General features: G+C 40.6%; 1 protein-coding gene across 2 annotated transcripts in view; it reads right to left on the reverse strand.

The window, feature by feature from the left end:
• Window positions 1-14434, reverse strand: part of SLC44A5 (solute carrier family 44 member 5) — a 164512-nt gene that overhangs the window by 11486 nt on the left and 138592 nt on the right. For both annotated transcript variants that reach the window (XM_081008982.1, XM_081008983.1), the window contains exons 12-19: window positions 12892-12991; window positions 9559-9651; window positions 8621-8708; window positions 7097-7359; window positions 5773-5867; window positions 4554-4657; window positions 3431-3504; window positions 2468-2538 (exon numbers count right to left, since the gene is read on the reverse strand). In XM_081008982.1, the coding sequence (XP_080865108.1) occupies window positions 2468-2538; window positions 3431-3504; window positions 4554-4657; window positions 5773-5867; window positions 7097-7359; window positions 8621-8708; window positions 9559-9651; window positions 12892-12991 (888 nt within the window). The remainder of the gene's footprint in view (window positions 1-2467; window positions 2539-3430; window positions 3505-4553; window positions 4658-5772; window positions 5868-7096; window positions 7360-8620; window positions 8709-9558; window positions 9652-12891; window positions 12992-14434) is intronic.

Here is a 14434-nt window from a genome sequence, read left to right on the forward strand (position 1 = left end):
TTAAAATAATGTGCAAAGCAGCAAACAGCACATTATAGATGAAGTTGAGTACCAGTGAATTAAGAGTTCAAAATCAACAAGGAAGTGAAAAATCAAACTTTCAGAACATCATCAATTCAAACTGTGAAATTAAGGGTATGTTTAAATTGAATATTTTGGGACAATAAACTTTATTAAATCTCTTCACATTAATTACAAATACACAGATACTAAGCCAAATTCTGTACATGTAAAGCAGCCCGGGACAGTACTGATCCACTATTTGGTGGAGATTAAAGCCACCCCACTACTCCCTGCTCTCTATGCATGATTAGCATTATTTTCCAGTTAGTGCACAGAGCAAGAATGGCTAAGTTGTAGCCCTCCAGGAATCGCATAGGAAGCAGACATTTTGAAGCATACTTATCAACCCACTTAGGGATATATCTGCTAATGTCTGCCTCCACAATCAGATAGCCCTCAGCTGGATCAGAGTGGAAAGATTTAGAAGGGAGATGTTAAAATAAAACCTGATTTCTGCTTCTGATCCAAACAATTTAACCATATTTCTTGAATGGCTAGTACCTACATATGTTATGGCTTTCAGAATCCATGACAAGACTTGCACCATGTTTGACTTCAGGAATCTAATAGTTCATATCTCCCCTGAACAACCATATGAACAAAAAGTTATAGGTCTCTGCAGTATGAGACTTCAATTCATAGTCCTCAGGAATTAAACCATCGAGGTGTGGAGGTCAAATGGCTTGAGAGGCTGACTGTTCTCTGCATAACTAAACATGACAACTGTTGAGCTACACAGTTGAGTAGCTCCCTTTCCATGCCAGATGATGTTCTCCTCAGTTCCATTTATTTACAGAACCACACCTTTTGCCTTTTGTTTTTTATATATGCTCTTTGTAGCGATAAATGATCTCCCACAATTTGAAGTGCAGCTAGTAAAAGTCTTCAGAGAAGCAGTGAAATGTTACTGCTTACCAAGTGTTGCATTTCTTGCACGTGTTGCAAAATTTAAGGAGAAAGAAGGAAGCCTATTTTGGCCTAACCCTGTGAATATAGTGGATTCCCTCAGTACTAAAAACCTAGGTTAAGGCGGAACTACATGCTGTCTGCATTTGCATGTTATGATAAGCCAGCCTTTCTCTAGCCAACAATCACTAGGCAACTTTAAGCCATGAGTTTTTGTTGACCTGTTCATCCTTGATTCAATTGTAACAGGAAAGCAAGGCTTCTTGGTATGTTTACCCCACTCATGCCAGTGGAGTGGGCTCATTTAAAATTGCCCATAATAAATCAAAGTATGTGGGGGTTTCTTTACATGCAAATTCAACTGTTACTCAGCAATCCTGTATTCCAAAAACCAGAGGACTTTTTAAAAGGGAAGAATCAGCGAGCACAAAGAAGAGGGTGTCTCAGCACTGGTCATACAGTCATACCCACATCCCCCCCAAACTGTTTTGCTCCAGTTGAGTTTAGAAGTTGAAGGCCAGCTGGAAAAAAGAGCTAAAAAGCCAGCCATGGATTGGATTAAGCATCGTCACTAGTCCTCTGCTGGAAATGCCCCCAAACATAATGATATGTGATAAATATTGGTTTGGGGAACCATTGTTTTTCTTGTTGCATGCATTTCTTCCCTTATTCCCATCTAATTGTGGCCCGAATTCTTTTGCTTGCTGTCAGTTTAGATTCATGCCAGTAAAATAATCTAAATTGCCCCTTGTTTATCCGATTAATGAACGTCCCGAGACACTGGGATAATGAGATTTCCCCACAAAGATTTACATGAACAAAGCTCAGGTTTTAAAAAGGCTACAACATTTGAATTAGTAGTGCCCAAATCAGAGAGGTCTCAGTACTCAGCTAGACTGGTAAAGAAAAAGCAATTTATATGTGTTGTATGTGTGATATAGGGACGCGGGTGGCGCTGTGGGTAAAACCTCAGTGCCTAGGACTTGCCGATCATATGGTCGGCGGTTTGAATCCCTGCGGTGGGGTGAGCTCCCGTCTTTCGGTCCCAGCTCCTGCCCACCTAGCAGTTCGAAAGCACCTCTAAGTGCAAGTAGATAAATAGGTACCACTTTATAGCAGGAAGGTAAATGGCGTTTCCGTGTGCTGTGCTGGTGCTGGCTCGCCAGAGCAGCTTCGTCACACTGGCCACGTGACCCAGAAGTGTCGTCGGACAGCGCTGGCCTCCGGCCTCTTAAGTGAGATGAGCGCACAACCCTAGAGTCGGACACGACTGGCCCGTATGGGCAGGGGTACCTTTACCTTTACGCGTGATATAACATTGTGCCACCAGATGGCGACGTAGAGCCTCATTTTTCTCTACCTGTTTTCCCTGTTTAAATTTACAACGTTGTAAACTAAAACGGTTCTTTGATGTGTCTAGATTCAGCCTCAGTCAAAGCTCCTTATCAAGCTATTCCTTTAACTCAACCAAGCTGAAAATAAGAGTCTGTTGACTTACCCACACCTCCAGCAACAAGAATTTTCCCCAGGAATAGTAAAAAGTCTGTCACTTTGTCCAGCACTGCAACTCTATGCAACAGAGATAATGAACAGGATTGCAAAAGGTTTATCTCCAAAAGTTAAAACAGAGCTACTTTCAGCCAACATTAAAATCGTTGAGAAGCTTTGGTGTGAAAACTAATTTGAAAAGTTTAATTCTAAAGCAACCATGTAATGTAATAGTTCACTGTGCTGAAGAGTCTAGTTTTAAAGATAAGAGTTCAAACATGCTAATTAATCTAAGGGCAGAAAAGATTTATATTCTGAGATACTGGGGGAAAGGTGGATGCTCTTTCACTTTCTGATTAGTATCTTAAAAGCTGCTGAACTAATTATTTAACTAAGCAACAAATGAAGTAATGGTATTTACTATACCAGTTCAGAAAGTAATTTTGGAGGAGGGGGGTGACATTTTTTTATGCCCCCCTTATGTAAAAATCCCAACATTATTTATTTATTTTTTAAAAAACTCATTGCAAGTTGAGATCTAGTACAGAAATAATCATGCAAAGCTAAAACCGTTCTTAACGTTAGCTTTTTTCATTGTTTGTTGTTGTTTTTAACGTAGGGAAGCATTCAAAAGGGTGTTTCTCCTCCCCCCCTTCTGCAGTGGTATGGTGCAATACATCAGATCATTCTGTTGCTTCTGCAGCTTAGGCCTTCAACGCTGGCAATGGTTTGAATATTTAATAGATTAGTAGAGTATGTTTTTGAAGTGCCATGGAGTGGCAGGTGTCACACAGGCTGGATCTACACTGATGTTGTAAACCATTCACATTAAAACATTCTATAAAGCTTAACATGAATTTCCCACTGTGGGAGGCTGGCTGCTCTGCAGCACCCTCTGGTGTCCCATTTTAATAACACATTTATCATGTTTTAAATGACGAGTCCACGGGTTATGGAATGCACGGTCCCTTACCTCACCACGTTTCTCATGAGCAGGAAGAAAGCTTCCCTGGCTGATGTGCAGAAGTTTTTACCATATATCGCAATCTGCAAAATATTAACAGCTGTTAACATGTTTGTGGGAAAGCCCCATTATGAAAAGGGTCTGTGCTGGGGGGCCAGACCTATGAGAATGGCAAGATACAAGAGCCCCAAAAGTCCCCTGCTAAGAGATACTAAAATATTTTCTCTAAAGCTAAGCCACAAATGGACAATTTGCATTATTGTAACGGAGCCAAAAATACAGGCAGATAATTGGAAGTACAGAATATGACAATGGACCTGGCCACACAAATCTGCTTAAGACAAAAATATTAAGAATGACTTTAAACACAAGTCTGTAAAAAAAGTGAGTCTTCCAATTGTCTGGAAGAAAGAAACCACCAATGAAACTTTACGAGACCCAAAACAACTTGGTACACACACCTGTCATTCAGAACCTTAATCACAAATCCAAACAAACTACGGCAATGCACTCTACATAGGGCTGAAGTGGCTGCCTTAGTTGTACATGCAAATCAGCACTCATTGTTTGTTTCCTCCAAAGAGACTATGATTGGTAAGGCAACTACAAACCTTGGCTATAGAGCATGGTTTGTTTGGGGTGAAACAAACCATGAGCACTGGTTTAGACATAATGTTAAACCCTTGATTAAAGGAAGAGCTCAGTTTAAGGAGTTGTTTTCATTATTTCTTTCTATGGTGTTGTTTACTTTGTTTTAAATAAGATGATATCACTAAATATTATACAGTGGTACCTCGGGTTACATACTCTTCAGGTTACATATGCTTCAGGTTACAGACTCCGCTAACCCAAAAATAGTGCTTCAGGTTAAGAACTTTGCTTCAGGATGAGAACAGAAATCGTGCTCTGGCGGCACGGCAGCAGCAGGAGGCCCCATTAGCTAAAGTGGTGCTTCAGGTTAAGAACAGTTTCAGGTTAAGAATGGACCTCCGGAACGAATTACGTACTTAACCCGAGGTACCACTGTAGTTTAAAATAAGGCTCTCTAGGGGGTTGTGTTTGCCACACCACTAACTGGTCTTCAGACATGACACAACAGCATACTGGCAAAGAAGAGAGAGAAAATACATACCATGATGTAGGCATTTCTGTTGATAAATTTGAGGAATTTTTCCAGGCACCAGAAACAGCATTTGAGGCAGCAAAGGAGGAACTTAGCAAAGACATTCTGTGAGCCTGCAGGAGGGGGAAAAGGAAACATTTCTTAAGAAAGAAGAAAACCTAAGATGGAAAACATGGCCCATACTTGATTTGACTTGGTTTGCACCAGCACATCTGTGTGGGTTTTCTGGCTGATTGCTTTCTCACTGATTTGCAACAAGTATGTACAGTGTTTTGTGAGGGGTTTTCCTTAAAAAAGGGGGGGGGTGCCAGTACTGGTATCTAGATAAAAGTGTTGTGTGCACACAATGGCTGTCATGGGCAGCAAAAAGGCCAGAGGATAAGGTACTTCTTACTGATGAGTACCATCCCCTAAAAAGCACTATGTGGAATCTACCATGCTGTAGTTTAGCAGTTTATCATCTGCAAGCCAGCACAAAACTGAACCTTTGGATTTGCCACACAGCACATTTAAGCTGTTGTTGTTGACATATAGTTCAGAACTGATAAAGGTACTAGGGTTTCCCATTCCACACCATCCCTGCTTTTTTGTAAAAGCAAACCGTGGTTTACTGTGAATGCAGTGTGTTGGTGCACACTTCTGAAAAGATTCTGATTCTGCTCCTTTGTCACTTCTCCACCTGCTGCCTTACCAAAGTACAGCTTGTTGTGATGTCCTAACTAGAGTTTGTCATTTGTTTCTGCCCAGTGAGTGGTGACCAAGGTTTGCTCTTGGGCTTTCTGATTGCGGTTTTGGGGGGGAAAGAATAAAAAACCCTGGACCATGATGAGCCAGACTATGGAAGCCTCACACATAGCAGCAGGAGGAGAGCCGAGAACTTTTCAACATTGTGCACAAGCACACTGAAAATTCAGATTAATGTGATATGAGAACCAGGCCATTATTTCATTTCTTGCTGTGCCAGAGGAGAAGCAGCATAAACTACAGACACCCTGAACACTCCATGAATGATTATTATAAAAAAGAAAACCTCATCAGTTACTGCACAGGTGCATTCATAATGCATGTACACAGTATTTCCCATCATTAAAAGAGAAACAGGGGCTTGTGGCCCACATTTCTGAACCATACTAGCCTATGAGCCCGAGAGATGATTACCAGCTTTTCATAGCAAATATATACCATACTCTCAATGGGAATAGAGAATGTGCAATGTCATGAAACTCACCTTTGAGTTTGTGATCCAGGTATTCCAGGATTACTCTAATGAGTTGGACTATTGCAAGAATTAAAGAGCCAAATGCTAGGGAACCAGTGTGATATCTAGTAGGAAAAATATATTGTATGAATCAGGAAGAGATCTGTTTTTGGACACGGTGCTGTTATGATAAACAACACAGGTGAGGCAGCTGACACAACTCCCCCCCTCCAAACTATGAATATATCCATGGATTGCAAAATGCAGCTTCCTATACGGCAATTAAATAATTCTCTTATATTAATAAATCATGTATACACAAAGTATTCCTTTCTTTTGCTTTTTATTTCTAGCTTGCTCCTATCTCCATGGCTAAGGGGAGGGTACAATTCAAAGATTCTAAATATCTTATGTAAAGCAGCAAATGGAAAAGGCTTAATGACTGAGAGGAGGCTTTATGTGGGAAGCAGGGCTTATGATGGGACTGAGTCACAGAGCTGCCCTTTCTACACTGACGTTGCTGCTGCTTACCTGGATGGAGGTAGGGCATGCCCAGGTGGTTGCACTGTCAGCCTCCCCCCCCCCCCACATACCAATCTAGCAATTCTGCTAGTGTAACAGCATGGCTTCAACCTGCCCCACAGCAAATATGTGATGTTGGGAGGGCAGCTTAGTGGTCTGATTCCACCACATGCACTGCTCCTGGTATACCGACTAGACATGCAAGTATAGCGATGTATTAAATTCTGTATTTGTTTTGATTCTAAAAGCCACTTTTCACTGTAAGGTACAGTGGTGCCTCGCAAGACGAAAAGAATCCGTTCCACGAGTCGCTTCGTCTTGCGGGTTTTTTCGTCTTGCGAAGCAAGCCCATTAGCGGTTTAGTGGGCTTAACGATCAGCTGATAAGCGGCTTAGCGACCAGCTGTTAAGCGGCTTAGCGATCAGCTGATAAGCGGCTTAGCGACCAGCTGTTAAGCGGCTTAGCCCATTAGCTGATAAGCAGTTTAGCGGCTTGGGAAAAAGCTGATAAGCGGCTTAACGATCAGCTGATAAGCGGCTTAGCGACCAGCTGTTAAGCGGCTTAGCCCATCAGCTGATAAGCGGTTTAGCGGCTTGGGAAAAAGGGGGGGGGAGAAAGGAAAAAAACCCCGCAGGAACTCGCAAGACATTTTCGTCTTGCGAAGCAAGCACACAGGAAATTCGTTTTGCGAAGCACCTCCAAAACGGAAAACCCTTTCGTCTAGTGGGTTTTCCGTCTTGCGAGGCATTCGTCTTGCGGGGCACCACTGTATAGGGCACGTTACTAAAAGCAGAAACAGATACGAATGTGGACGAGTGATTCTTTAACTTACCGTATTGCTCGTCCAAATGAAGAAAAGAGTGGGCATGCTGGAATATCAGCAGGTTTTCTAAAGGCCCAGTAGTAAGAGGCAAAGGCACCAGCAAGAGTACACTGACCCAATGCAATTGCAAAGTTCACCAGCCAGAGGAACACAAACACGTTGCTGATTTGAAAGATTAAGATGTATCTGTGGTACAGGCTTTCTCCACCATAGAAAGCAAAAGTACACTGGGCTCCTGGACACAGCTTGGTTACATTGGTTGTGTTGAATGTCTATGGACAAGGGGAGGGGGGAAAGGTCACAAATAAGGGGATATAAAAATGTTTCAGTACAATTCTAAATCATCAACACATTAATAAATCTGAACCGGTAGTTAGCTCATCTGGCAAATGATTTCATGAGAATAGTCCTAAAGACTGGCAGCAATGGTCCATGTTACCCAGTATCTTGCCCGTGGCAGCAGCTAGACACAGGTAATACAGAAGGTTCCTAATGGAATTAAGGGCCAATAAAGTAACTACAATAGGGGCCAACATTTTTGGTCCCATTTGGGATCTTGAGAAAGTGCTGTGGGCGCCAGTCACAAATGGCTGCCACTGGGGCGTGGCATAACACAAAATAGCTGCTGTGGGAGTGGCACAAAACAAAATTGTTGCCTCAAGTAAAGGAGCAAAGAGAGAGAGAGAGTACTACAAAATATTGTGGATGTACCCTCTCCCCCTCTGATAGGAGAAAGGCACCCACACCAGCCGCCACCACCACACTAACTCACTGAGGGGAAGCTTTTTGCACTACTATTGATTTCAAATAGGAAAGAGACAGTCGTTGTCCAGTCCTGACAGTCAATGAAATGTGGGCATGTTCTATGGAGAGACCAAGCCCATGCAAACACGAACTGAGCAGGAGGAGCAAACAGTCTTCAATTTATTCTGATATTTTGAGGGGATATTTAACGAGACCTTCCACAGGCACTACAGAAGATATTGATGACTCCTGAACTAATAATAAGTGGGACATATAGGTTTCATTTCATTTCATCTCTCTTTTAATTTGTATACTACCTTTCTGTATCATTATACAGCAACAAAATATACAACAAAGAACACGCAGCTTATAACATTTAAAATGGAACGACTTCCATCAAATAAAGTAATATTAAAAAATCTTTTAGAATATAATAGCACACAATAAAATTAACTCTCAAAACCTCAGCAAATAATAATTATATAGAAATTCACTCTTACCAATTACAATAAAGAATTACTAATCCATGATCAATAAAAATAACTGCAAGGCGCAATGCAGAAAATACAATACATTCAAAACCATGAAAAAGGATCAAATTGAGAAACAAAGACACACAAGTAATAATGATGGTGATGATGTTCATGTGTGCAGTTCTATTATCAGAAAGTATAGGGAGTGGAGAACCTGCATTGTTTTTCAAACTGACTTCATATGTACAGGACATTCAATAAGAGCTAGAATTCACACAGCATTTACAAAAATAAAATAAAATAAAATGCTGCTTACCTCTGGGTAGCAGGTCAGATTTGCATACTTGCACAGGCTTTGATTAGCCATGACTTTGTACACAGGTTCTCCGGATGTAGCTAGAAAGCTTGATTTAATTGGGTTAAGTAGGAAACAGAATCACAGACTCTGAACAGAGAAACATAGCACAAGAGATACTTGGCATTCACAGGGAAAGCCCCAGAGAATACATTTAATTTCTGCCTTTCCATGTCTAGCATAAAATATGATACCCACTGTGCGAATGCACTTTCTACAACCCTATTTACTGTGCCTGCAAGCACTTCCAACAGGAGAGTAAAGCAGTTTGCTTAATAACAAGTACAGCAGTGGAGTAACCTTGGGGGTAAGCACAGAAAAGGAAATGGTATGATTTAATGACTTCGTATATGGACACCATAGGGGAAGCTATGGGCAGATACAGAAAAATAAAAAATAAAAATACATCTCCAGGTGATCACTTTGACGAGAGAGAAAAAGCTATAAATATTACTCTTCCGGGATGCTTTTTCTCCAAATGCAAAGTGGTATCGATAATACGAAACTGAGATTCCATTACCCTACAAGGTTCATCCAGAATGTGGCGCTAAGAAAGTACGAATTAATCTCGTAAGATGTTCAGGTGTCACTGTTATAAGAACACTTCAAGAACTTATGGTGTTCACACCCGGTGAATGTTGTGGGGATCTCCTAGGATATGCAACCCCCCAAAAGCTTCCACACCAGTTTCCTGCCAAGCTTGGACTTGAATAGTGCAACCTGACTCAACTGAGACATAAAACTGACTGAGGACTCTTCCGCCTCCCCACTCACCACTACACACAATGTAGCTTCTTTTACAAGAGGTGGCACTCTCCTTACTTTCTGTTTTAGTGCTAAAATGCTGAACAAGGAATGCAAGAAGTATCCAGGCACCTTTCTTACTCAAAGAAGGATACACAGCTGTCACTGCCCAGTAAGAAATGCAGATTGCGATAAGGATGAAGGTGATGATTGGGTAGAATAACGTAGACATGATGTAACCAATTGCTCTAAAAAAGAGAGAGGAAAAATATATTTGTAAGCCATAAATATCAAAGTTTATATGCCTTTTTAACCTTTGAAACGTTTCCTACTCTTGTTTGACTGAGTGATATGTTCCTTAGTAAAATATTTTTTATTGTTCTTTCTGGTTTCCTACTTTCTCTTTTTATTATAAAACCTCATATTACTGCCTTCCACCATTTTCTGTTACATTCTGTTCCTGGTTCCATCTCCTCCTCCATTTCATTCCTCTTTAACACTCTGTCATTGTTTTTTAGATTATCATTTTTATGTATTTTGCTCTGAGATGTATTGATTTTCCTGTACGTTGGCTTTTGCTTTCAGGTTTCATAACATTGATTCTTTTCTTCTTCTTAATTCCCCCTGAGCTGCTACCTTTTGTCCAGGCTGTGGTTGCTACTGTGCACCTTGTCCTCTCTGGAAGCCCTGTTCCCAGTGCTTAGCATATCGTTGTTTTTTTAAGCTGTCACAGCTAACCTGGTTCCCTTTTGCTCCCATACAATGCTATAGTAGATCCTTCCTTCCTTCCTTCCTTCCTTCCTTCCTTCCTTCCTTCCTTCCTTCTGGGAATGTTTGTAGGAGTGAAACATAGTGGGTAGAATTCAACACTGAACTGTTCCATCAGCTTGCCAGACAGAATAATCCCAAGTTGAAGGGCCGGTGAGGATGGGGTAAGCTCTGTTTCGCAAGCGGAGGTGTCTGTGCAGGGCTTTCACTTAACAGGGCTCATTAGGTGCATCCTACCCACAGCATTTTGCTGTTGCAGCATTTTTCTGCAACCTTCAGTGATGAGGGAATGGAAAGCTGATAATGCTTTTCTGCCCCATATGGACCAAGGCTCAAGCACTGCGTGATAGTGAAAAAGTGTGCATGCACACGGAAGCTCATATCAATAACAAACTTAGTTGGTCTCTAAGGTGCTACTGGTAGGAATTTTTTACATTAAACAGTAGTTCCGCATGGGAAAATCATGACTGGTGCTAGAAACCCCTTGAATAGTTTTTGAGTCACTGGAGAATGTATCACTTTATGCTACTTAAGGAATAATAACCACAAATCAGTGGTTTTCAGGAATTAACGACAGAGCTCTTGGTTGACAGTGAAGACACAGACCGTTTGTTCTAACAAACTGCTTGTTAACTGTTCTAGCAATAGATTGCGAACGCTTTATTGCTTAATATAAATTGCCTTTTCATTGAAAAAATGTTAAACTGAGCTGGGGGGGGGGAATCATTTAGCTCTCAGTCATTAGCAACGTATTTTTCAAGGCCTTGACTATAGGGTACGCTCTGCTGCATTCATAATTATTACACGCAGCATTTCTTTTCATGCATTATGCATAAATATCAGAAAGTATTGCCCTCAAGTGACCTTTGAATGCAGAGGCAAAACTATAAGGCATTATTACCTCCTACCAGGAAGTTTATAAAGTTTCAAGAGTGTTTCTGTTTGACGCTTATTTGAATAAAAGCATCTTATTTTACCAAGTGGCTCTGAATTGTAATGATAAGGATAAAATTATATAGTACAAACTGGTGCTGCAACATATAACTGCTGAACTCCATGTTTATAGCTTTAATGAAAAGGGACTGTTACATATTTAAATCGCAGTCTCTTTATTCCACAAGAGCCTCCATATTTTGATGCTGCTGGCTTGAGAGAAAATCGGCTCCAAGAAAGGGCACAGGTACATATTCACGTTCCAGCACTGGTATGATGAAGCCGTTAGCTGTATAAATCTGTTTATGACAACAGACTCAAGAAATCTATACACTTGGTTACTCAAGCATAGGTTGCCACTGGGACGAAATCTGTTCGCACTTACAGCATCAACATAACGGGAAGAATGTTGAATGTTTGATAAAATGGTCTACCAAATTCACTATAAAAGTGGCATACTTTTAGATCTAAAGACTTGGTGTGTGAAAAGACCAATAAAGATAACAAATAAATGTTGCCTACATGAAAATAAGTGTTTTATATGCAAGAAAATACAATGCCCATGTTAGCACAGGGATCGTTCAGCAGCGTAGTGGCTACATTCATTCATTCATTGATTGATTCAATTTATATACTGCACTATACCCACAGGTCTCAGGGCAGTTTACACCACTTTTAGACAGTGTTACTGAGCAATTTCTGTTCTACACCTTGACAGATGTTCTACATGGACTTCTGGATTATATTCTGCCATCCTCACTGTTGAATATTTATATGTGGGATGAGACTGTTAAATAGCCTGGCATGTGGTGGCATTAAAATTCACCCAACTGATTTTTCACTCTCAGTGCTTCTAAAAACAACATTCTCAATAATGGGCTGGATGAAGGATATGCACCAGTTGTGGCCCACCTAATCTTACGGGTGTTGTTTGCCAGTTCTTAAATGGGGCCATAGTACTTCTGGCACAGTATATTTACAATCTGGGTGCACTCCATGAGAGAGGTTTGCTCCTGGATGCTAGATATGTGCTGTGCCTTCTGTCAGGAACATCTGAAATGCTGGTTACAAATTTTCATGAGGGTCTTTTTAAAAATTATTTTTTGAATTTATGCTTTCCACATGCCTCTAGGTCGATTGACATATAACTAAAAATAGCTTTAAGAACAGAACAAAAAGGATAATTATAAATAGACTAAAAAAAAAAAATCAAGGCAGTATAAACACCTAAGGTAGAGGCAGTTTCATCCAGCAGCAAAGACCTGTGGAAACGAAAATGTCTTGAATTGTTTCTGGAAAGTACAAATAGAGGACATGTGTCATATCTTAACAGGGATGCTGTTCCACGGAACTGGTCCCTACCACATGTTAGCACTGCAGACTACATGGCTTATACGTGTTGCTGTGCTTGAATTACAGGCAATTCACAACGTGGCTGCTGTTCTTTGGCTAGGGTGCCAGTAGACACAGGGAGAACATCATGCCCATGACCTTGATGTTGCATTGATTTCCAATCACTTTGCAGGCTGCTGCATATTGACCTCTCCATGTGACTACTTGATAATTTGAGGATCTAGTACCAAGTGATACTTTCCCCTATTCTTCGGGAGAGAAATTGTATGAACTGAGCAACTGCATGACTAGGCATTCATGAGTCACTCTCAAGAATATCTGCATGGTGAGAGGGAGGGGCTTGTCTCACTCCTTCAAAGTGCTATTTCAGCGCCAAAAAAACACACAATACAAATATGAGAGGTCCAATGATTATGTGTTTCCAGTATACATACCTGCTACCTTCTTTCAAAAGTGCAATGGCGATTCGGATTCGATTTCTCAGAAATATTAACATTAGTATAATGACAACTTCCACTATGCAAAGTAGTATCACTGAAAGCAAGAAAATTAAGTTTATCGACAGATATCAAACCAGGACATCACCGCTTTCAAGTAGCTAGTTTCAGTGCTGCACTTCACAAGTCCCCACATGTCTGAATGTGTACCCCTGTCCTGATTACATTTGTGTGTTGTGTTTAATTATACATATATAAGGTTCATACTTGATGAGCATTATAGTATATGAGTGTTTGTGAATGATTTGTCTTAAAGCAATAAAATGCTGTGCTTTGCTTCAAACGCTCAGTTCCATTTGAAGAAATATATATTTACGATTAGACAGTCATTATCCAGTGGTTGGCTTTTGCTGCTATTTTAGCATAGTATTTGGGAAAGATGAATGGAATTGATGTTTTAAAAGATGTGTCTGATCATGACCTCTATTATCCCAGTGTCACTCAAAAATACCGTATTTTTTGCTCTATAAGACGCACCAGACCATAAGACGCACCTAGTTTTTGGAGGAGGAAAACAAGAAAAAAAATATTCTGAATCTCAGAAGCCAGAACAAGAGGGATCACTGTGCAGCGATCCCTCTTGCTGTTCTGGCTTCTGGGATAGCTGCGCAGCCTGCATTCGCTCCGTAAGACGCACACACATTTCCCCTTACTTTTTAGGAGGGAAAAAGTGAGTCTTATAGAGCAAAAAATACGGTAATTCCAAGATAATCAGGATCGTTATTTGAACCTAAAAGCAGCCTGAGAACAGTGTAAAAACGGGAGTGGAGCTTGGAAATATGATTACATAACAAATAATTTTAAGGATGTTGTCACATAAAATTGTGTAGTAAATATCTGTTACTTGATGAACATTTTCAGGGACAGCTGTGTGGCAATTGACATTTACTCTAATACAGAATTTTTAAATATTTCTTAAACTGTAACCAAGCATTTAAGAACATTTTTAAACACTTTTAACAAATTACTAACGATTGTGTGTAAACTGTCACACAGTTATTGCAGTGACAGCGATGTATTATTTTGTATTACATTCTCCCACTTCCCCCAACTTTCATACTGTTTAGTGCGTATGTGCCAGTACTCCCAGTAAACTGAATAAACTGTGAGATTATTATACAAATTCCTCTCAGGTTGTTTACATACTCAGGCACGGGTTCACATTAGCTGCCCCCCACCCCCAATGTTACTCCTTGAAGAACAACCTTCAGTTTACTTGCCTTTTCCAAACCTGACACAGAAAGTATACTGCAATTTGCAATGAACAATTTCACATGGCAATGGATGGATGCTGGGCTGACACACAATGATTTGCATACCCTTCACCTTGGATAATCAAGTGCTGAACGGTGCCCAATGCATTTGAGAAACAGATCCACGAGAGCAGAAAGTGCAAAGGCAGAAAATTGCATGACGGGCCCAATAATCATGTGGAAAATATATTATGCAAATTAGCTCCTCGAGGCAACTTCCTCACTTG

This window comes from Podarcis pityusensis (assembly GCF_964106645.2).
Source record: "Podarcis pityusensis genome assembly, chromosome: 6".
NCBI classification, from domain to species: Eukaryota; Metazoa; Chordata; class Lepidosauria; order Squamata; family Lacertidae; genus Podarcis; species Podarcis pityusensis.